At 56.2% G+C, this 19,709-nt stretch overlaps 1 protein-coding gene and 1 non-coding gene across 13 annotated transcripts in view; both read left to right on the top strand.

The window, feature by feature from the left end:
• The window catches only part of PRRC2B (proline rich coiled-coil 2B), an 84,603-nt gene that overhangs the window by 54,659 nt on the left and 10,235 nt on the right, over window positions 1-19,709 (top strand). For 6 of the 12 annotated variants that reach the window (XM_052649046.1, XM_052649045.1, XM_052649055.1 and 3 more), the window contains exons 14-28: window positions 1,237-1,432; window positions 5,852-6,068; window positions 6,693-8,759; window positions 10,040-10,236; window positions 10,800-10,945; window positions 11,450-11,591; window positions 13,365-13,447; window positions 13,754-13,942; window positions 14,088-14,285; window positions 14,848-14,934; window positions 15,442-15,546; window positions 15,693-15,885; window positions 16,652-16,749; window positions 17,672-17,799; window positions 18,327-18,567. In XM_052649046.1, the coding sequence (XP_052505006.1) occupies window positions 1,237-1,432; window positions 5,852-6,068; window positions 6,693-8,759; window positions 10,040-10,236; window positions 10,800-10,945; window positions 11,450-11,591; window positions 13,365-13,447; window positions 13,754-13,942; window positions 14,088-14,285; window positions 14,848-14,934; window positions 15,442-15,546; window positions 15,693-15,885; window positions 16,652-16,749; window positions 17,672-17,799; window positions 18,327-18,567 (4,287 nt within the window). Of the gene's footprint in view, window positions 1-1,236; window positions 1,433-5,851; window positions 6,069-6,692; window positions 8,760-10,039; window positions 10,237-10,799; window positions 10,946-11,449; window positions 11,592-13,364; window positions 13,448-13,753; window positions 13,943-14,087; window positions 14,286-14,847; window positions 14,935-15,441; window positions 15,547-15,692; window positions 15,886-16,651; window positions 16,750-17,042; window positions 17,104-17,671; window positions 17,800-18,326; window positions 18,568-19,709 lie in introns of those variants that run through there. The other 6 variants (XM_052649047.1, XM_052649053.1, XM_052649054.1 and 3 more) reach the window with 4 other exon arrangements.
• Window positions 16,362-16,447, top strand: LOC128057078 (small nucleolar RNA SNORD62). Its single transcript, XR_008200263.1, has one exon. It is a non-coding gene; the product is annotated as a small nucleolar RNA SNORD62 (small nucleolar RNA).

Genomic DNA, 19,709 nt, shown 5'->3' on the forward strand with positions numbered 1-19,709 from the left:
TGGGGATGGGCAGTGACAGGTAAATCCTTCCTGAAGAGTAGGAGAAAGGCTGAACATGCCAGAATAGCCTGAGGGAGTCTGGCAAATGGACTGTCTGGTCAGCTTCCCTGGGGACCTGGGGTCTAGACAGGAGGAGGAGCTGTGGGCAGAGCCCTGGAGAGCTCCGCTTACTGAGTGCTGAGCGCTCCTAAGAGGTGCTAGGGCCCCCGGTGAGCCATCCGGGGAACCCAGCCCAGGCTGGAGTTGAGCCAGCCGGCTGGGATAGGGTGTGCTGGGCCAGCTGTCCTGCTTGTTTGACTGCACCTGTGTCTGCCTAGGACACTGGTTCGGGATGTGCTTGTGAGGGAAGCCCCAGGGGTCATCGGTGCTGTGGAGCAGGTCTGAAGTGAACCCTCGCTGGGTCTAGGTCCTTGATTTTTAATACTCTGTTGATGTGTTAGTTCATCCATTCATGCAGTGAACTTTTTCCACACCATGTCTGGCGGTAGAGGTGAGCGGGCTGTGTGAACTTGACACGCGATCCCCTGATATAGGGAGGGAGGCAACCGCAGGAGAAACATCAGTGCTGTGAGAGCCGAGAACAGGGGACCTGATCTTCCTTGGAACTTGTGGCAGGCTTCCCAGAGGAAGTTCTCTTTAAGCTGAAACCTGAAGGAGGGGTGTGAGTGAGCAGGTTTGGGGCCTAGGGAACAGATGGCCCAGCATGTTTCCAAGGCCTGAAGCAGGCGGGCAGGCAGGTGTGTGGACTGGAGGCCGGGGCAGTAGTGGGAGGTGATGCTGGAGAGACAGATGGGTCAGGACCCGCAGGACCCTGCAGATCACATGCAGCCCTGTGGGATTCCGGCTGTTGGATGGAGAGCTGTGGAGAACCCAGGAAGACTCTGGCCGTGGTCAAGGCATTGGAGTGTGGAGAGCGAATTGAAGGGACAGTGGGGGCTGGGGATGGGGAGGAGCACTGGGGAGGGGTGCTCTGGGAAGGGTGCTGGTCATGTGTCAGCTCCAGGAGAGCCTTTGATCTGCATGAGCACCCAAGCTGCCATGTGTAGTGGAGGAGCCTGAGGGCCCCGTGTGACGATGGGATGACTGTGCATCCATCCTGGGAGAGGGCCCGGGCCTGAACGTGGTCATGCGTACGCTGGGGCCTGCCCTCTCTGGTCTTCTGTCTGGTGGGTTTTCCCTGGAGGCGTGTGTGTGCGGGCACCACGGCACCTGTGCAGCCCGGTCTCTCTCTGCCAGGAGCAGCTGTACAAGACGCAGCACTGGCAGCCGGTGTACCCTCCGCCGTCCCACCCGCAGCGCGCCTTCTACCCGCACCACCCCCAGATGCTGGGCTTCGACCCCAGGTGGATGATGATGCCCTCCTACATGGACCCCCGGATCCCGCCCACTCGGACCCCAGTGGATTTCTACCCCTCAGCCCTGCATCCCTCAGGTAAGCACCAAGGTGCAGTGAAGGCCAGGGTATGTGGTGTGGTCAAGGGCATGGCCTTGGGAGGTAGACAGACCCCACCTGGATTCCAGTCTGACCTCTTTGCAAGTCACATATCCAGTCTGAGTTATAACTTCCTTGTTTGCAAAACGAGTGTGTAGTAGTACCTCCCACAAAGAGTTGTTAGGAAGAGACTTTAAGATTCTGAATCATAAATTGTCTTTGTTAATTTTCATATCTCTGCCACGTAGTTTTGTCCCTCTTTCCGTTCTTTAGTGTTCTTTGTGTTCTCTTTTTCTTGATTAGTCTTTCCCAAGGTTTATCAAATGCCGTCTTTTTAATGCCATTTTAAAAAAAGTATCTTTTGAGGTTCTTAATTTCTGTGTTTTATTTGGCTTTTATTTCATTAATTTCTTGCCCCCCCCATTATTTCCACTGAAATTATTTTGTTCTTTTTCTGATTATGTTGGATGCTTAATTAGATCACTAGTTTCTGAGTTTTCTGATGTATTTACATCTCACCCGAGTTTATGAGCCACTGAGTTTTAAAATAACATTTTTATTACTGTACAGTTTTAAATATTAGTCTGATTTTGAGTGATTTTTAATGGTATATTGTAAAATTTCCAAATACAGAGTTTTAATATCATCCATATGTTGTTAATTTCTACTGTGGCTGCCTTTTGGTCATATATCATGGTCTGTATGATATAGACCAGCAGTCACAATTTTTTTCCATTAATACCAGATAATAAATATTTTAGTCTTTGAACTGCTACTCCAGTTTTGCAGTTGTAGAACAAAAACAGCTATAGACAATAGTAAGTGAATAGGTGTGGTTGCTTTTCAATAAAACTTTATTTTTAACAAGCGGCAGATCAAACTTCACTCAGGGGCTTGAAAAGAATATATTCTCCTATTGGACATGGTCCATTAAAGTGTGCCTGCTAACTGTGCTGTATAAATATCTATCATCACAGTTTTTTTTATCCCTTTGATCAGTTTCTAAGAGGTGTGTGAACATTCCACCGTGTTGTGGGTTTGTCAAATCTTGTAATCATGTCAGTTTTTGTTTGACCTACCTGGAAGCATATAGGCTTGAGACGACTGCATCTTGTTTCTCGTATCTTCATATAGCACCTTTGTTTCTTGGGTTTTCTGTCTTTAACGTCTACTTTATCTGATGATAATTTCAGTCCAGTTTTCTTTTGATTAGTATTCGGGTGGTATCTTTTTACCCCAACTTTTTATTGTCAGCCTGAGCCCTTTGTGGAGGAGAATGTCTTTGTACGTTTAAGATGTGTCAACTGTGACTTTAGTCACCGAAGTTGTTCCCTTTAGATTGGGGGCGTGGGTGTCAAGTCTTCTTTTTGTTTTCCTTCTACATTCTGTTTCCACTGTGAGTGGTTAGGTTAAATTCTAACACGCACCCTTGACTTAACAGAGGCTAATCAGATTACCCTGAACCTGAGCTCTGATTCAGGAGTCTTTTAATCTTTGCCTGGAATTTTAATTCTTCCCTTGTTTTGATGCTTACCAAATTATTCTCTTTGCTGTTTTATTCAATCCATGCTTGTTCAGATCTGCCTACGTGTTTGCTAGTGTCTTTGCTGCTTATCCTTCCATCTGGGTTCCATTTATTTTTTTCAGAACATACGTTCTGTCAAGGCCTCTACGAAAGTTTTTTGGCAATATGTATTCTTCACATGGGGTTTCCCAGGTGGCACTAGTGGTAAAGAATTTGCCTGCCAGTGCAGGAGACATGGGTTCCAAACCTGGGTCTAAAAGATCCCCTGGAGGAGAAAATGGCACCCCACCTCAGTATTCTTGCCTGCGGAATCCCATAGACAGAGGAACCTAACTGGCTACAGTCCATGGGGCTGCAGAGTTCTACGCAACTGAGTACTATTTTTCACCTACGGCAGCCTTTCTCTTGAACGATAGTGCAGCTGGGTATGGAACTCTAGGCTTGCAGTCACTTTCTTTCAGGGCTGTGAAGATAGTATTCCTTTTCTTCTGGCTCCTGTGTCTAGTCTGTGTTGCTTTAAGACCGCTTTGTCTTTGGCCTCCTGTAGTTCTTTCTCAAAATGCTGTGTCTAGGTATGTATCTGTATCCATCCTTACTTTATTCTGCTTAAAACTCACAGTGCTCACATCTGAGGTTGCATTGCTTTCATCACTTCTGGGAGTTTCTCTTCTAATCACCGTGTTGCCTGTTTGCCTTCTTTCATTCTCTGTGTCCTTTCTTCCTGTGTCGCCCACTCCGATTGTTCGTGCTGACTGTGCTGTACGAATGCCTGCCTCGTCAGGCTGCTTCGCACATTGCCTCCGAGTCTCTCGAGTACATGAGAGCTGATGTCTGTGGTGCCTTCTGGGAAAATGCCTGGAATTATTCTCTAATTCCTCGTTCTCTCAAGCTGTGCCTCATCTGCTGTCTGTATTTTTTACTGTCCAGTGGGTTTTTAATTTCAGTGACTGTATTATTACTAGGCTTTTCCTCTCAAATCTTTTTTTCTCGTGTCTTACATTTTTTGTGAGTTTTCAGTTCCTTCTTATTTGCTTTTAATCAAGTAAACCGTAATTCTCTGGTATTTAACGTTTCGATCTGTTCCTGAAGTTCTTGGGAAACGGTGCATGATCCCGTGGACGTGCTGTGTTCTGAAGTTCTTGGGGAACGGTGCATGATCCCGTGGACGTGCTGTGGACTCGTGGTGGATTGCTTTCCTGGCGATGTTCTGGGAGTTTTGACGCATAAGTTCGTTTCCGGCAGAGCTGTTCTTACCTTGGGGACTCGGTGTAGCTTCGTTTGAGAGTGTATCCCTCCAGGGTGGCTCTGTGTTTTCATCTACCACCCTAGAACTACCTTTCGTTGTAACTCAGGAAGTTTTTGGAGAATTCTAGGGGTGTAAATCTGAACTCCACTCTACTACCCCCAAGCCTGTGTGAAAGCTGGCATGCAGCCATGAATTCCTCACTGGGGACTGTTTTCCCTGACCTGACCCTGGCCGGGACACTAGCTCCATCATCTCCCTGTCCTAAAGAGTGTGAGGTTTTTCTGGTCTGCCTTGTAATTGAATGCATAGCCCTTTGAGGGTCTTTGTGTAAGCAGCACCTCGGCTGTAACTCTCTGCCTTATGCAGAGAAGCCTCATCTCTTGTCGGGAGCGGTGAGGGGGTGGTATTTAGGAGCACAGCTGTAGGCTACTACATCTGACAGATGTGTCCCTGTGTCCCCTCTCAGGAGCCCTGGCTTGTGCCTCTGGCACATGGCTCATGCCCACGGCTGTGGTTTCCGCTCCCTGGGGGATTCCTGGTTTTGGGGAGCAGAGCTCTGCAAGTGAAATGTGTAATATGTTTTGTGCAGTGATAGGAGGTTTTTTTCAGGTGATGAGCTGCCATATTGCCAAAAATAGCTCTGTGTGGTGCTGAGCAGTTCTGCCTACCTCGTGATCAATAATACTTAATGAATGGGGTGTAATTTTAGGATTCCAGAGAGGGTCCTCGCCACCACATGACTCAGACTACCTTTGTGCCGGAGTTGTATATTGGTAACCTTTGGACAGAGCATCCACAGCTGAAAGAAAGTATAAAACCACTAGCCTGATGCAGAATCATTTGCCTGATCAGTTTATCTCAGCTTTAAAAATGGGAACAAAAAAACATTGTTGGCCAGTAATTAGCTTTGTGAAATATCTGAAAGATCAGACCCTCTTTTCTACACAGACTCTGGCCAGATGGGAGGCCTTTAATGTCGTCTACAGCATCCCATCTGTTAGAACTGGACAGAGGGGCCCTAGTGAGGGGGTGCCGTCTCCCAGGCTGGTTTGTATCTGGTTGGACGGAGATGTCAGCTTATCCCTGTTTCCTCGGGCCAGTTAAGAATTGTCATCTGTGTGTCCCCTTCTCCCGTTCCCTGGAGAGAATGTGGATTATCACTCTAAGCTCAGGGGCAGAAACAAGCAGAGCTGAAGTCCAGACCCCTTTCTGAATCTTCTTGTAGGGTTTGGAAGCAGGCAGACGCTGGCTCCTTGGTGCATGTAGCCTTCCTGGAGTGTAGCTCATCTTCCCTGTGTCTGTACAGGAGACCCTCGGGCATCTCCCGCTGCTGGCTGCCTGGCCCCTTAGCTTTCTGCTGCCAGCCATGGGCTCTCTAGTTGGTTGTGTCCTGTTTCCATCTGCCAGTTGTTTAACATCCTTCAACATAGGGGATCTTCATCAGGAACTAAGATTGGACCTCCAGGGCCTTCGAACAGGCCTTTCAGATGGCGTGCCTGTGTGCTTTTGGAGGCTCTATGATCAGATGACATGAAGCAGGTGGGCTGCCGCATCCGCAGGATGGTCTGGGCAGCTCGTCTCCTCTGGGCCTGTGGGCGCCCCATGGCTTGCTGAACGAGGTGACCAATTGGCTGTTTGCCTTCTTCAGGATTGATGAAACCCATAATGCCCCCGGATTCCCTTAGTGGGACTGCCTGTCGCTCTGAGGACCAGAGCTGTGTGCCCCCGCTGCCAGAAAGGAAGGTGACCGCCATTGACCCCGCCCCCGTGTGGAGCCCCGAGGGTTACATGGCATTGCAGAGCAAGGGCTACTCGCTGCCCCACCCGAAATCCAGCGACAATTTGGCCATGGACATGCATGTCAGGTGAGGTGACGCTTGGTCCTGTTGCCTTGCAGCTGAAGGAGGAATCTCGGTCCTCAGTGAGATGGGCTCTGGGAGGAGGCCGTCCCGGGAGACACCGCCCTCAGGAAAGGGGCGCCCTGAGAGAGACCAGTGTGCTCTGGGAAAGGAGAGTGAGATGAGGATGGCTGGGTGCTTTCATGTGAGAGGCTCCGATGGTGACTGAAGGTCCAGGAGGAATCCTGGGGTCAGAGGCAAATCCCACAGAACCTTGGGCCAGGGCCGTGGGTTGGGGTTGAGCATGTGTGTTACGGCTCCTTCCTGTGAAAGTAAGGTGAGCTGGCTCTGCCGGCCCAGCACCCCAGACTCTTCTCGGACTTTCCGGCTCCAGCGTGTTTGAACCAGAGGATGCCCAGCTGTTCGTGGAGTCCGCCAGCCACTGATCATCACTCTGGACTCCAGGGGCCGCCACCAGCCCATGGCCCAGCATCTCTGAGGCCTGTTTAAAGATAGAGCGAATGTTCGTGCCTATGTTTTTTTCTTTTTCGTTTAAAAAAAAAAATTTTTTTTTTTTTAAAACTGTGTTCAGCGTGGAAACCAGGAACCAGGCTCCAATCACATTGACTGATTTTTCTGGTTCCTTTTCAGGAGTGAAAGCTCTTACTCTGCCTCCCCCGGAAGGTCAGGGGGCGTGAGTGCCCAGCGCGAGCTCCTTGAGGAGAGAGGGCAGGAGTACTTGAGCGCTTCTGACAAGAAGGCCCCAGCAGACTGTGACTCCCGTGTCTCCTCTCAGAGAGTAGGCCAGGAGCTTTTGTTTCCACCCCAAGAAAATGGTCAGGAAGCAGGCACTCCTGTGAGTCACACCCCAAACCTCAGGTGCTCCCCACTGGAGCCTGACTTTGCCCCCACGGAGAAAAAGCCCGAGTATGGTGACTGGGATGTGAACCACCAGTCAAAGGTTGCCGACCCAGACGCTGCGGTTGAGAAGGAGGTACCGCGGGAGGAGCCACCCTTCAGCGTCTCCTCCTGGGAGAAGGAAGGGAGCCCAAGCAAGCCGCCGGCTCTGGAGCCTGAGTGGACGCCAGAAGCCCGGGGCACCAGCAGCCAGCACCCGGAGCAGACCAGCAGGACCCGTAGGTCCGGCCCCATCAAGAAACCTGTCTTGAAGGCCCTCAAGGTGGAGGACAAGGAGAAGGAGCTCGAGAAAGTAAAGCCGGAGCTGGCAGAGGGGAACACCCGCCTGGCCCGGGAGACGGGGCCTGTCCATGAAGTGGCTGAGGATGAGGACCAAGAGAACGACCCCGCACTGGCCAATGTGGCCCTGGCCACCTCAGAGGACCAGGGCTCAGCCCGTGGCAGCTTGGGCCGTGAGGCCAGCTGTCCCGAGGAGGACAACAAGCCTGATGGGGCCCCGGAGGCCAGACCCTCCAGGGAGGCCAGCCACACACCCCCGACCAAGAGGAATAACTGGATCTTTATTGATGAGGAGCAAGCCTTTGGGGGCCGGGGGCCAGCCCGGGGCCGAGGCCGCGGGTTCCGAGAGTTCACCTTCCGCGGGCGGCCCACTGGTAGCGGCCTGTGTGGCGGGGGCGTCCTTGGGGCACGGGGCCTCTACAGCGGCAGTCAGAGGAGTGGCCGGGGCCGGGGGCCGCGGGAGTTTGGGCCGCCGGATGACTTCCCCCGGGCCAAGCCCCGGCGGAGGATTGCCAGCGAGACCCACAGCGAGGGCTCTGAATACGAGGAGCTTCCCAAGCGGCGGCGGCAGCGAGGCGCCGAGCCTGGGGATGAGGGCATGCTCCCGGAGCGGGAGGAGGCCACAGGAAGGAAGGGCGACTTCAGGGAGTCCTGGCGGTCCGGCAGGATGCACCCCGAGGACCACGGTGGGCCTGAGGCCAAGAACCGAGGCCCCCGGGCCTTCGGGCGTGCCCTACCCCCGCGCCTGAGCAACTGTGCATACAGCCGGAGAACCTTCGCGGCCAAGGAGGTGGCCCCTTGGCCCAGCCGGGGTCCTGGCGCCTCCTGGCAGGAGCCTGGCCCCCCTGATGCGTGTGGGGCCCGGCGGCCCTTAGACAGAGACTATATCCCAGACGCCTACAGACGCCCCGACGCCTTGGGCTCCCGGGGCTTCGAGGATGGCCGCCTGGAGGACCGGAGGGCCTTCTTCCAAGATGACCACGCTCCAGAGTCCGAAAACACAGAGAACCGGCCCTTCCGGCGAAGGCGGCCCCCACGCCAGGACAAGCCGCCCCGCTTCCGGCGCCTCCGGCAAGAACGGGAGGCCCTGGGCCTGTGGGGGCCGGAGGACGAGCCACCTCTGGTGGCCGGCCAGTGGCCGGGCCGTCCCAGACCCTGCCCCGGGGACAGGAGCAGTGCCTCAGGCCGCAGGTCCCCTGAGCTCGCCTATCAGAACTCCTCCGACCATGCCAACGAGGAGTGGGAGACGGCCTCCGAGAGCAGCGACTTCAGTGAGAGGCGGGAGCGGCGGGCCGGCCCCGAGCTGGACCCCCAGGCTGATGGCGGCCCCCCTGGGGTGAGCGCAGGCGAGAAGAAGGAGCTGGCCAAGCGGAGCTTCTCAGGCCAGAGACCCCTGGTGGACAGGCAGACCCGGAAGCTGGAGCCGGGAGGGTTTGGGGAGAAGTCTGTTAGGCCAGGTGGCGGTGACACTTCTCCCCGCTATGAGAGTCATCAGAACGGGACGCCTCTGAAAGCCAAAAGGTAAACCAGAAGCAGAGTCCCAGGTTCTTTCTTGTTGCTATGGTTCTGTCAGCCGGTGTTTCCGGCAGCACCTCACGCATGCTGTCCCGCCGTGTGTCAGGGCCCCGACTCCTCCCCTCTGGTTGTGCTCCAGGGCGACCGCCCGCCGAGGCCATCGTGTGTGGGCACCTCCATCATTGGCTCTCACCCTGCTGTCTGCTTCTCTGGGGTGTGTTGTTGTTGCTTCAGAACCGAGACCAGAGGCCCCGTCCGGTGGTCCCCTGGAGTGGCTGTCCCAGTACCACTCCAGGGTTCAGTCTCCGTATGTCTTCTCGGAGTCCAGCCAAAGGGCCACCACCACACGGTTGGGGTCGCTCCCTGTGCGTGGCGCCTGGTGAGCACTGGTCTGTTCCCCAGACTCCTCGGCCCCTGACTGTGCCAGGCAGTTTATTTGCTGGGGCATTGCTGGCCTCCTGGCCGTGCAGAGAGATCTTCCCTGAGTGCCTTTGCTTTTCCACAAAAGATAAGCAATCCCACCCCGGGGATAACGCCCACACTTGGTGATAGCCAGGCAGTAAACAGGGGCTGTTTACTGTTACCGAGGCCCAAAGGGCGCCTCTCCGGACTCAGAGGTGTTGAGGTGGGTGCCCTGTGCTCGGTGTCTGCTCGCTGCCCACAGCTGGCCCGGGATCAGGGTAGGGGCAGAGCCTGTGCAGCCCACATCCCTGATGTGGCCCTGGCCCCGCCCAGGTGCCGAGGAAGATAATTATCCTACTTCCCAGCCTCCTCAAGGGTTCAGGGCACAGAGGGCTGGCCTGTAGTTCACTCGTATCTCTGAACAAGGCGCCACAGGAGAATGTGGGTTCTTGTCGGTGTGGATCTGGAGGAGCTTTCTAGGCCCCAGATGTCAAGACCTGGCTTTCCTTCTGGTTTCTGCCCCAGGGGACTGGCAGTGGAGCGAGGCCTGGGCTCCCTCTGCGGCCCAGTTCTAAGCTTTGCCCCTTATGTCTCTTCTGTAGCCCTATTGGGTGTGGTAGGCAAAGGGAAAGGACAGGAGTACTAGCCAGGGGAGAGGGTGAGGACAGAGCAGCTTTCCCAGGGTCTTTGCTGGAGCAGTGGTCTGGGGCAGCCTCCCCACAGGCTCGAGACAGCGTGTAACCAGCCACCCCTTCTGCTGGGTGGAGGGGACAGCTGGAGGGAATGACGGAGACCAGGGCTGAGCTTGGGTGTGTGCTGGGCGTGTATGCAGCTTCACCTTCTTGGGCCACTTCTGAGCTGACGAGATCTTCCTTCCTCTCTAGGTCCCCAGACGAGGCCTTGCCTGGAGGTCTTGGCTGCAGCAGTGGGAGCGGCCACTACACCCTGGAGCGGGCAACCCGTGCTGCCACTGACGTCCCCGAAGCTTCCTGTGAGGAGGCGGAGAAGGAGGCCAGGCTGGCCGCCCAGAGGTCAGGCGAGCAGGGAGAGACCGTGAAACCGTTCGACCTGAGCTACGGACGTGAGTGTCAGCTCACATCTCCAGGGGAAGGAGGGTCCAGGCGAAATGGGGGAGGTGGGCATGGCCACCGCCGTGGGCTGCTGAGTTTGCCCTTTGCTGAATATCTTAGGTTCTGGGCACGTACGTACTGGGTTAAGAGCAGAACAGGAAGGATTCCTGCCCTTGTGTTGCTCACAGCTCTGCTGCACTCCCGTAACAGCCCTGCAGTGTCTCAGTTTTAAAGATGGGAAGCTGAGCCCCAGAGAAGCTGAGTGGTTTATCCAGGGTCACACAGCTGGTTAGGAGTAGAGCTGGGACTTAGGTGTGTGTGTCTCTGAGGCCTGTTTTCTTAACTGTGACCTGTTTGGTTTGAGATAACAGTGCATTGCAGGGTTGTGAGAAGGGTGTAGAAATCCTCGCTGGGTTTCCTAGAGCCTGGTGATGGTGAATATGCTGAGGCCCAAGCCAGCTAAGCCCCTGGCCTGTGCTGACTCAGTGCTTAGATATCAGGTGTCTGTAGGGTTAGGTTATCCTTAGCTTTCAGTAAATGGAACCATTGCCCTTCCTTGTGAATCTTGGTTCAGATGCCATCATTGAAAATTGCGGATCCAGCCCTGGGGAAGAGAGTGAGGTGGGCTCTCTGGTGGGCGAAGGCTTCATTGAAGTCCTAACCAAGAAGCAGCGCCGCCTGCTGGAGGAGGAGAGGAGAAAGAAGGAGCAAGCCGTGCAGGTGCGGGGCGCGCTGTGAGGGGGCACGGGGCGCGCTGTGAGGGGGCACGGGGCTGGGACGCAGGGACACCTGTAGCCTGTGGCGTCAGAGTGTTCTGAATTCGGGCTGGGAGAGGAAGAAAGGCATGCTTGTCAGCAGGTGTTTCCTCCCAGGGCCCACTGTCACTGTGCTCCATGGGATAGATGGTGTGATTTCCCTGGTCTCAGAGGGTAACTGATCCTTGGTGACACCAGCTGAAATGGGCTGAGCAGGACACAGACCTCTGTTAGCTCCTGAAGTCCAGCCTACTCCTACTGTGGTCTCAGATCTCAGCCCACTGAGCACTTGCAGGGGTGGTTTGGTCGGCACTGCAGTTCCCGCGTGGTTGAGGTCTTAACCGACGGTTGGTGAATTCTCTGGAGCAGTTTCCGGGTGTGGTTTTGGAGCCCACAGTCGTCTTCCTGGGGGGAACTCATTTTTCTCGTCTGCCATCGAGGCTGGACTGTATCACCCTCTTCTCCGTAGGTTCCTGTCAAAGGCCGAAGTCTCTCCTCTCGAATTCCTCCTCGGTTTGCAAAGAAGCAGAACAACCTGTGCCTGGAGCAGGGCGATGGGCCTGTGCCCAGCAGCAGCCTGGGCACCGAGATCTGGGAGAGCAGCAGCCAGGGTAAGAGCTTGTGTTCGGCCCTCGGGCCGCCTCCCAGGCTTGGGGCCTTTCTCAGGGAGGGCTCTGCCCTGGGGCCATGAGCATAGGCACAGCACTGCTTGTCTCCTGGCTTCCTCTGTCTGGGGTTAATGCCGGCTGAGCACCACGTGCTGCTGCAGCCTCTGAGCAGATGTCAGAGTTTCCCTGACTGAAGCGTGGTGGCGAGCAGAGCATTCCGCATCCAGTGACAGGAAAGAGTGGTCCCCACCCTGCCTGGCTGAGGTCACTCAGGAGTTGGTTTGAATGTTGCCCACATCAGCTATCCTTCCTTCTTGCCTTGCGGGCGAGGAGCAGATGCCTGTTTGGGAGAACAGGAGTCCAGAGCTTTCCCGTCTGTGCTGTGCGCCCTTTCCTTGCCAGAAGGAGGTTTCTGTCAGCTCCTCTCCAAATGTTGTCTTAGACTTGAAACCAGGCTAGGGTGTCCCTTAATCTATAGAAAACCTGTTTCCCTGAAGCTAAGAAAATTTCTTATCCAGTGGCATTTTTCTGATAATCTTTCAGTTTGAAATACAAAACCATTTGAGCAGATTGTTCTTGAGTTCCTGCTTTGGGCAAGGCCCTGCAGGGCGGGCAGCAGGAACTTGGTGAAATCATCCATCGCTAGCTCTTTTATTCAGAGCAGCGGAGGCTTCCGGAGTGAAGTGACAACTCTGGAGCCACGTGACAGACACCCAAGAGCCTGGGTTCTGAGCCTGATTCTCTCAATTTTACCACACGGCCTGTCTTCATGTTTCTGATTAAAACCTTGATTCTAACACATTTCAATGTAATATTGGGAAATTGTCAACTCTGATTGAAAGTAAAATAGCCTTTTAGTAAATTTTGGTATCAGTCAGTTTGGTTCTGTGAGAGTGGTGGGTGTCACAGCGTAAATGTCCAAAAATACATACCTTCCAGCTTGGTCAAGCAGGGTGGACCAACTCAGGAGTTGCCCTTGGCCATAAAGGCTTTCCCTCCTGGATTGTGCAATGTCTTGTGGTTGCTCAAACCAGGGGTGTGTGCATGGCTTCAGAAGGGCCCTGGATCTTGGAAAAGAGCTTGGGAGGTTTTGTGCACACAGACAGGGTCCGTGACTTTTGTTGGATTCTTAAGAATGGTTGAGCTAACAACAGTTGGGTAATAATCAGCTTGACTTGTTTAAAGACTTGTAGCTGCTGCTAAGCTGCTAAGTCACTTCAGTCGTGTCTGACTCTGTGCCATAGACGGCAGCCCGCCAGGCTCCCCCGTCCCTGGGATTCTCCAGGCAAGAACACTGGAGTGGGTTGCCATTTCCTTCTCCAGTGCATGAAAGTGAAAAGGGAAAGTGAAGTCGCTCAGTCCTATCCAACTCTTAGCAGCCTACCAGGCTCCTCCATCCATGAGATTTTCCAGGCAAGAGTACTAGAGTGGGTTGCCATTGCCTTCTCCATCAAAGACTTGTAGAGAGATGCCAATTTGTAGAAAGAAATAGTTGGCTTATGTGAAAAAAGCTTTACCACAGCAGAGGTAGTGATACAGAGGTCTAGTCCCTATGAGTGAGAAGTTGCTGGTGTGTTTACCTGGAGCTCATCATCCATGAAATCTTGGGAAGCACGTTTATGGAGATGTATCTGGGGACACTGGGAAGTCGAGTGAAGGTGTCAGACTGAGGAGGTGGGTGGTTTGGAGACTGGAGTTTGTGTGAGCTGCCCGTGGTCGTGTTTCTGGCTTAGTGGCTCCTCTTTGATGTCCTGACTCTGTCTTCCTCCTCGGCAGCCCTCCCCCTTCAGGCCTCGACCAGTGACTCCTGGACCAAAGCTGCCACTGCCTTCACCAGCACCGAGCCTGGCTCTGCTGAGGTGAGTGGCCCCCAGGCACCAAGCGTGTGCTCACAGCCCAGGGCCGTCGCGGCCGCCACCCAGGCTCTCCCTGGCCACACGGTGAGCCTGGCTCATTGCTGGTCTCCAGTCTTGCTTTCAGGTGTGTGGGAAGGAGAAAGAGGGGATGGCCAGGGAGTACCCATCCTGGCTCCTTGGCGTCTGGCCGTGCTCACAGTGCAGGGGCCCACGTGTACTGGGGATCACAGGCTCTGGCCGGGAGACATGTCATGCCCCAGGTCTCGCTCTGCGGGACTCAGGTGCTGATTGGCCGTGTGTCCTGCACAGCAGGGCTTTAAGAGCAGCCAGGGAGACAGCGGTGTTGACCTGAGCGCCGAGTCCCGAGAGTCCTCAGCGACCTCCTCACAGCGCAGCTCGCCATATGGCACCCTGAAGCCCGAGGAGGCAGGCGGGCCCGGCCTGGAGCCCAAGGCCGACGGCCACAAGGAGCAGACTCAAAAGCAGTCAGAGCCAAAGGTAATCTGGAGCCCGGCTCTCAGGGGCCAGGCTAGGCACAAGGGCTGGTGTCTTTTGTCTTCTTTTTTGGCTCTCAGTTCCTTGGAAGCTAGAGGTCAGGGTCACTCCAGGCTGTGTGTCTTAGCCTCTTTGCTTTTCTGTCAAGGATTCAGAACAAGGCTCGGGACAGAGCAAGGAGCACAGACCAGGACCCATCGGCAATGAGCGCTCTCTGAAAAACAGAAAGGGCTCCGAGGGGGCCGAACGGCTGCAAGGGGCTGTGGTTCCCCCTGTTAACGGGGTGGAGATTCACGTGGACTCTGTGCTGCCGGTGCCACCCATTGAATTTGGAGTCAATCCGAAGGTGAGGCTTGAAGTGCTTCTTCTACCCACCGCCCCCCAAGCCCCGTTTCTGGTGCTTGGAGAGGGAGGAGGGGCCTTTCCTGGAGGAGTAGGGTGGTAGGTGCTGGCAGCACTCCAGAGGGTGTTGTGGGGTGGCATCGTGGGTGAAGAGCTGCTTTGGCCTGGCCCTGTCTCCCTGCCAGTGCCAGGCAGGTTCTCAGACCAAGCAGGAAGCCAGACAGAGAAGGGGATGGCCGCCTTGCTTGGGGGCTGTCGGGGAACAGCTGGCTGTTTTGTTCATGTGGTGAATACTGCTTATTTGTTTATGTGGCTGTGCTAGGTCTTAGTTGCATCACATGGAGTCTTTGATCTTAGTTGCGGCATATGGGATCTAATTCCCTAACCAGGGATTGAATCCAGGCCCCCTGCGTTGGGATCCCAGTCTTAGCCCCTGGACCACCGGGGAAGTCCCATACTGGGTTTTTTGAGTTGCTGAGGCTATGGGTCTACTTCATGTGTGTCTCTGCCAGAAGGTGAGCCAAGGTGATTTCTGTGTGCTTTGTTCCCCCTTTTTATTTCCCTAGGACTCTGATTTCAGCTTGCAGCCCGGCTCTGCCTCTGGTCCCGCGGGGAATCCAGTTGTCAAGCTTCAGGACGCATTGGCCAGTAATGTAAGTCTGTGCTTCTACCACCCAGCTTGGTTTGTGTCCTTGTGCCGTCTCTAGTTCCACGCGCGTGGCAAGCTGTTCCACGCCCTGGCTTTGTGCACTTAAAGTGGAGTGGCGTAACTCCTAAGGTCTGGTGTGTTTGGCACTTGGTGATTCGAAACTCTCCTGGTTCCACGGTCACACACGTTTGAGAATGCTGTGCTAAATAAACAAAGTTTCTTTACTCTGCAGTTTCTCAGAAATCCTGTGACCTGCAGGTGGGCGCTGGGCACGGCAGGAAGGGGCTCTAGCACTAGGTTTCTGACCATATTTTCAGGGCCTCTTTTCACGGTTTGGGGGAAGGGGCTGAGACAGGAACTGGGACTTCCATGCTGTGCAGCGGGGCCTGCATGCTGGCCGCCAGTTGTGCTTCTGTTGCCGAAACATGGCAGCCCTGCTGGAAGGCTGGGTCCAGGCAGGAGGGGTGTGGCTCCCCCGCCTGCAGGGGTCCCACCATGTCGTTCCCTCCAGGCCGGGCTGGCCCCCAGCATCCCCATTCTGCGGCGGGACCACCACATCCAGAGGGCCATCGGCCTCTCCCACATGTCCTTCCCCACCGCCGACCTCACTCTGAAGGTAACTCGGGGCCCAGCTTGTGAGGGGGCAAGAGCAAGCAGAGCCCACCCTAGCACACCCGCTCCCTGCACCCCGGGGCTTAGCTTGTACCGCCCCCTGCCTTCTGAGTGGTAACTTCCATCTCCCCCGCCTCCTTGTTTCCGAAGATGGAGTCTGCGCGCAAGGCTTGGGAAAACTCGCCCAGCTTGCCGGAGCAGAGCTCGCCAGGAGGCGCCGGCTCGGGCCTGCAGCCCCCATCCTCCGGGGGGGCCTCCAGCGGGGTCAGCTATAGCTCCTTTGGCGGCGTCTCCATGCCCCCCGTGCCCGTGGCCTCGGTTGCACCTTCTGCATCCCTTCCAGGTACCTCTCCCCCGGTCCAGCTCAGGGACGCTTCTCCAGTCCCTCGAGGGAAATGCAGGGTCTGTAGCCCTGAGCACTCCCTGCCGTGGCCTAAGGAGCGCGTTCCCGGCTGCGAGCCACGGATTCCTGTGTGCTCTGGTCTCTGGCACTTGCTGCTCTTGGCCTCCAACCCTGGGAGGCGACAGGACTCTGTGACCTCGGCAGGGCTCTCTCACCTCCTGGAGAGAGGCCCCAGCAGAGACTCTGTCGCATGAGTAGCTGTCTGAGCCTTTCCCCCTCCTCTGTGAAATAGCACAGGGTCGTGAGGGCCAGGCGTGGGGTCACCATGCTGATAAGATGAGCTCACACCTGGGAAGGGTTTGTATCAACTGAGCCTCAATAAGCGGGAGCCAGTTTTACCCCAGTTGTCACTGTCCTGGTCACGGTGTCAGTGCTTGAAGGAGCCAGTGGGGATTCAGGGGGCCCAGCTGCCAGCGTCTCAGTGATGCGATTCCAATAGATCCTTCTGACCCTCCACTGTGGACTCAATAGCAGGGAGATGAAGAGGAACGTGACTGAGAGACCATGGCAGCCTCCTTTATGACCGAGCCCTTCCTGGGTGTGCGGGGTGGTGGGCAAGGCGGGAGGCCGGCTGCAGCGGTGCCTCCCCTTAGGCTGCCCAGGAGCCCGGGGCCAACTCTGCTACGTTCCCTCCCCCACCGCTTCGCTGGACCTTCTGGGACAGTGAGACTTGATCCTGTTCCCCTGCCTCAAATTCTGTTTCCAGGCAGCCACCTGCCACCTCTCTACCTGGATGGCCATGTGTTTGCAAGTCAGCCCCGGCTGGTTCCTCAGACCATACCTCAGCAGCAGAGTTTCCAACAGGTGATGCCAGCGAGACCGGCGACCCAGGGACACGGGGGAGGGTGCAGCACGGGGCGTGATTGGCTGCTTCACGTGCCCGTTCACTGCCTGTCTCGTGTTTCGCACCCCTCACGTTACTGCCCTGTGCCTGGCACGTTACAGCAGCCAGGTATTGTTTACTGAGTGAGCATGTGAGAGCCGAGGAGGAGGGACAGAGCTGAGTGCTCTGGACCACTTAGCTTCCTTTCTTGACGCTCTCCCTCCTGCACCCTAGCCGGGGAATTCACTGAAATGGAATTCTCTTTGGTGATCAGGTATCCTTCTGATGAAGAGAAGAAAGGCCTAGACTCCCAGGCATGGATGCGTTAGAAAGAGGTAGTTGTAGAAGTGAGCAGGTGTCTATGTTCACGCACAGTGGGCACACTGCTGTGCTGCCAGGGGCCGCGTGTGGGAGTCTCCTCCTGAAGCCGGTGCTGGGCCTTCCACGGGGGGTCCTGTGCCTGCAGAAACCAGGGTGAAGCGCCGCCCGAGGGGCAGAGGACACGGCCCGTCCTGGTCTTTTCAGAGCACATTCTTAAACATTATGTCGTTTGGTTCTGCAAGGTCTCGTAACTGGGTCATACCGCACCTATTCCTCTGTCTGTGGCGTTTTCCATCCACCGTTAGGTTTCTGAACCCACCTCTGTTGGCCGTGGAGCTCGGGCTTGTTTGTCCCACTGTGCAGGGTCCAGTGTAGGGACGATTGTGCTGGTTTGGGGTTGCTGCCAGTTCTCTGCTCGCTCCCGAGAAGGAAGGAAGCACAGGCAGACCGTTGAGTTCGCGTTGAGGGCGGTGTCGGCTGCCCCGGGGAGAAGGGCCAGGGTGGGGGTGAGGGGGTGCCAGTGGCGGGCTGTGAGAAGCAGCTTTCAGGGCAGCGCGGTGACCGCCCGCCTCCCGTCTGCAGGCTGCCGCTGCCCAGCAGATCCCGATTTCCCTTCACACGTCTCTGCAAGCTCAAGCCCAGCTGGGACTGAGGGGTGGGCTGCCCGTCTCCCAGTCTCAGGAGATCTTCAGCTCCTTGCAGCCCTTCAGGTGAGATGCCCGGGTTTGGGGGGCTTGGTGGCTTGCCCCCAGGGCTTCCGGCCTTCCCAGTCTGTGGGGCTGGTCTCTCGGCCACTGGTTGCTGCGCGCAAGTCCGAGGGGGCCGGGAGTCGGGGGTGAGCCGTGCTGTGGGCAAGGCCGCGGCCCAGCCTTGTCTTTTGTGCCCGCGTCCTCCTGCCCCCTCCCTGCTCTCCCTCCTTGCCGCCCCGGCCCGCGCACTCAGTGTGTCTGTCCTGTGCTTTTGGCATCATACAGGTTTTCCTGTGTCTCTTATGGCCTGTATGTTTGCCTAATACGGTGATGTTCAAACTGGGGTCCCTAGACTAGCAGCAGCAGCAGCAGCAGCAGCGTCTAGGAGCTTGTTGTAAATGCAGGTTCTCAGGCCCCATCCCAGGCTTCTGAGTCAGAACCCCTGGGGCTGAGCCAAGAGCCCGCGTGGGAGCAAGCGCTTGGGGTCTGAGGTGAGAGCAGCTGGCGCAGCCGCGTGCCTGACCTGCCCTTCCGTCTGGCTCTCGCAGGTCTCAGGTGTACATGCACCCCAGCCTGTCGCCGCCCAGCACTATGATCCTCTCTGGAGGCACAGCCTTGAAGGCCCCCTACTCGGCGTTCCCCGGCATGCAGCCCCTGGAGATGGTGAAGCCCCAGTCCGGCTCTCCCTACCAGCCCATGAGTGGGAGCCAAGCCCTGGTCTACGAGGGCCCGCTCAGCCAGGCGGCCGGGCTCGGCGCCTCCCAGATGTTGGACTCCCAGCTCCCGCAGGTCAGGAAATCAGTCATGCCCGCTTCCAAGCCTCAGGTCTCTTCATGACCCTTTCCCCTCGTATCTTCCTCTTGACGCGCCCTGGCTTCTGTGTGGCTCATGGCCGCTGGGACTGGTGCCTGGGCTCAGGCCTGGGCCGACTCCTCCACCCACCATGAACAGCTCCGAGACCTAGCTTCTCCTGCAGCCTCTCCCCCTGCCCGGGCTCAGGGGTGCTGAGTGTCTGCTCTCGTGCTCACTCGTGCTTCTAGACCCTCTAACCCTGGCCTCATTCCCACCCACCATGTGCTGCAAGCGCCAGGTGACAGGATCTCTGGTTCCATGTCCTCCTGGCCCCTGGCCCGTGGGCACATTAGACTGTTCTGAGGGTCACTCCCTTCCTTTGGCCCCTGGATCAGTCTTCAGCTCCACTCCCGTGTGGTTCTTGGCAGGGCGGACGTCTCTGTGGATGACCCTCCCGCAGCCTCCTCACCCCCGGGGCTCCGCTCACCAGTCCACGGTCTGGACTGGTCCCTGCTCACAGCTGCACCTCTCCCATCGTCTTGGGCTTAAGGGTCCTACCCGGTCACCACCTTGAATTTTTTCACCCCCTCCTTCTAGTGACCAACTACCTCCAACCACTTTTTAACACTCCCTCCTACTTCCCTACTCGTTGTGGGATGGGGTGCACCATGGCTTGTAGGATCTTAGTTCTCTGACCAGGGATTGAACCCGTGTAGTCTGCGGTGGAAGCGTGGGGTCCTAATCACTGGACCACCAGGGAGTTCCCCACTCCTTGTCGTTTGTACTCAGCTTCCCACCCTCACCTCTGTGCTCACCCAGGTTAGACCCTGGCCTGTCTCTGCCTCTGCCTGTGAATGGATTCAGGCTAAATACAGACCTTCCAGATGGCCCTCCACAGACACAGGGCCCTCCCCACCCAATGCACAGCCCCCTGCATGCACAGTTCCCAGTGGCTGGATTCAGACTGAATATAGCTCTCTCCAGACAGCCCCCTGCACTCACACAGGGGCCCCCACCCGACGCACAGCCTCCCTGGACGCACAGTTCCCGGTCTTGGTACCTCGCCTCTTCATTGCCTTCTCCCCCACCTTGACGGTTCCTCCTGTGTCCACAAAGAAATGTGAGTCGTAACCAGGATC

Source organism: Budorcas taxicolor, chromosome 11, assembly GCF_023091745.1.
Source record: "Budorcas taxicolor isolate Tak-1 chromosome 11, Takin1.1, whole genome shotgun sequence".
In the NCBI taxonomy this organism is placed as follows: Eukaryota; Metazoa; Chordata; class Mammalia; order Artiodactyla; family Bovidae; genus Budorcas; species Budorcas taxicolor.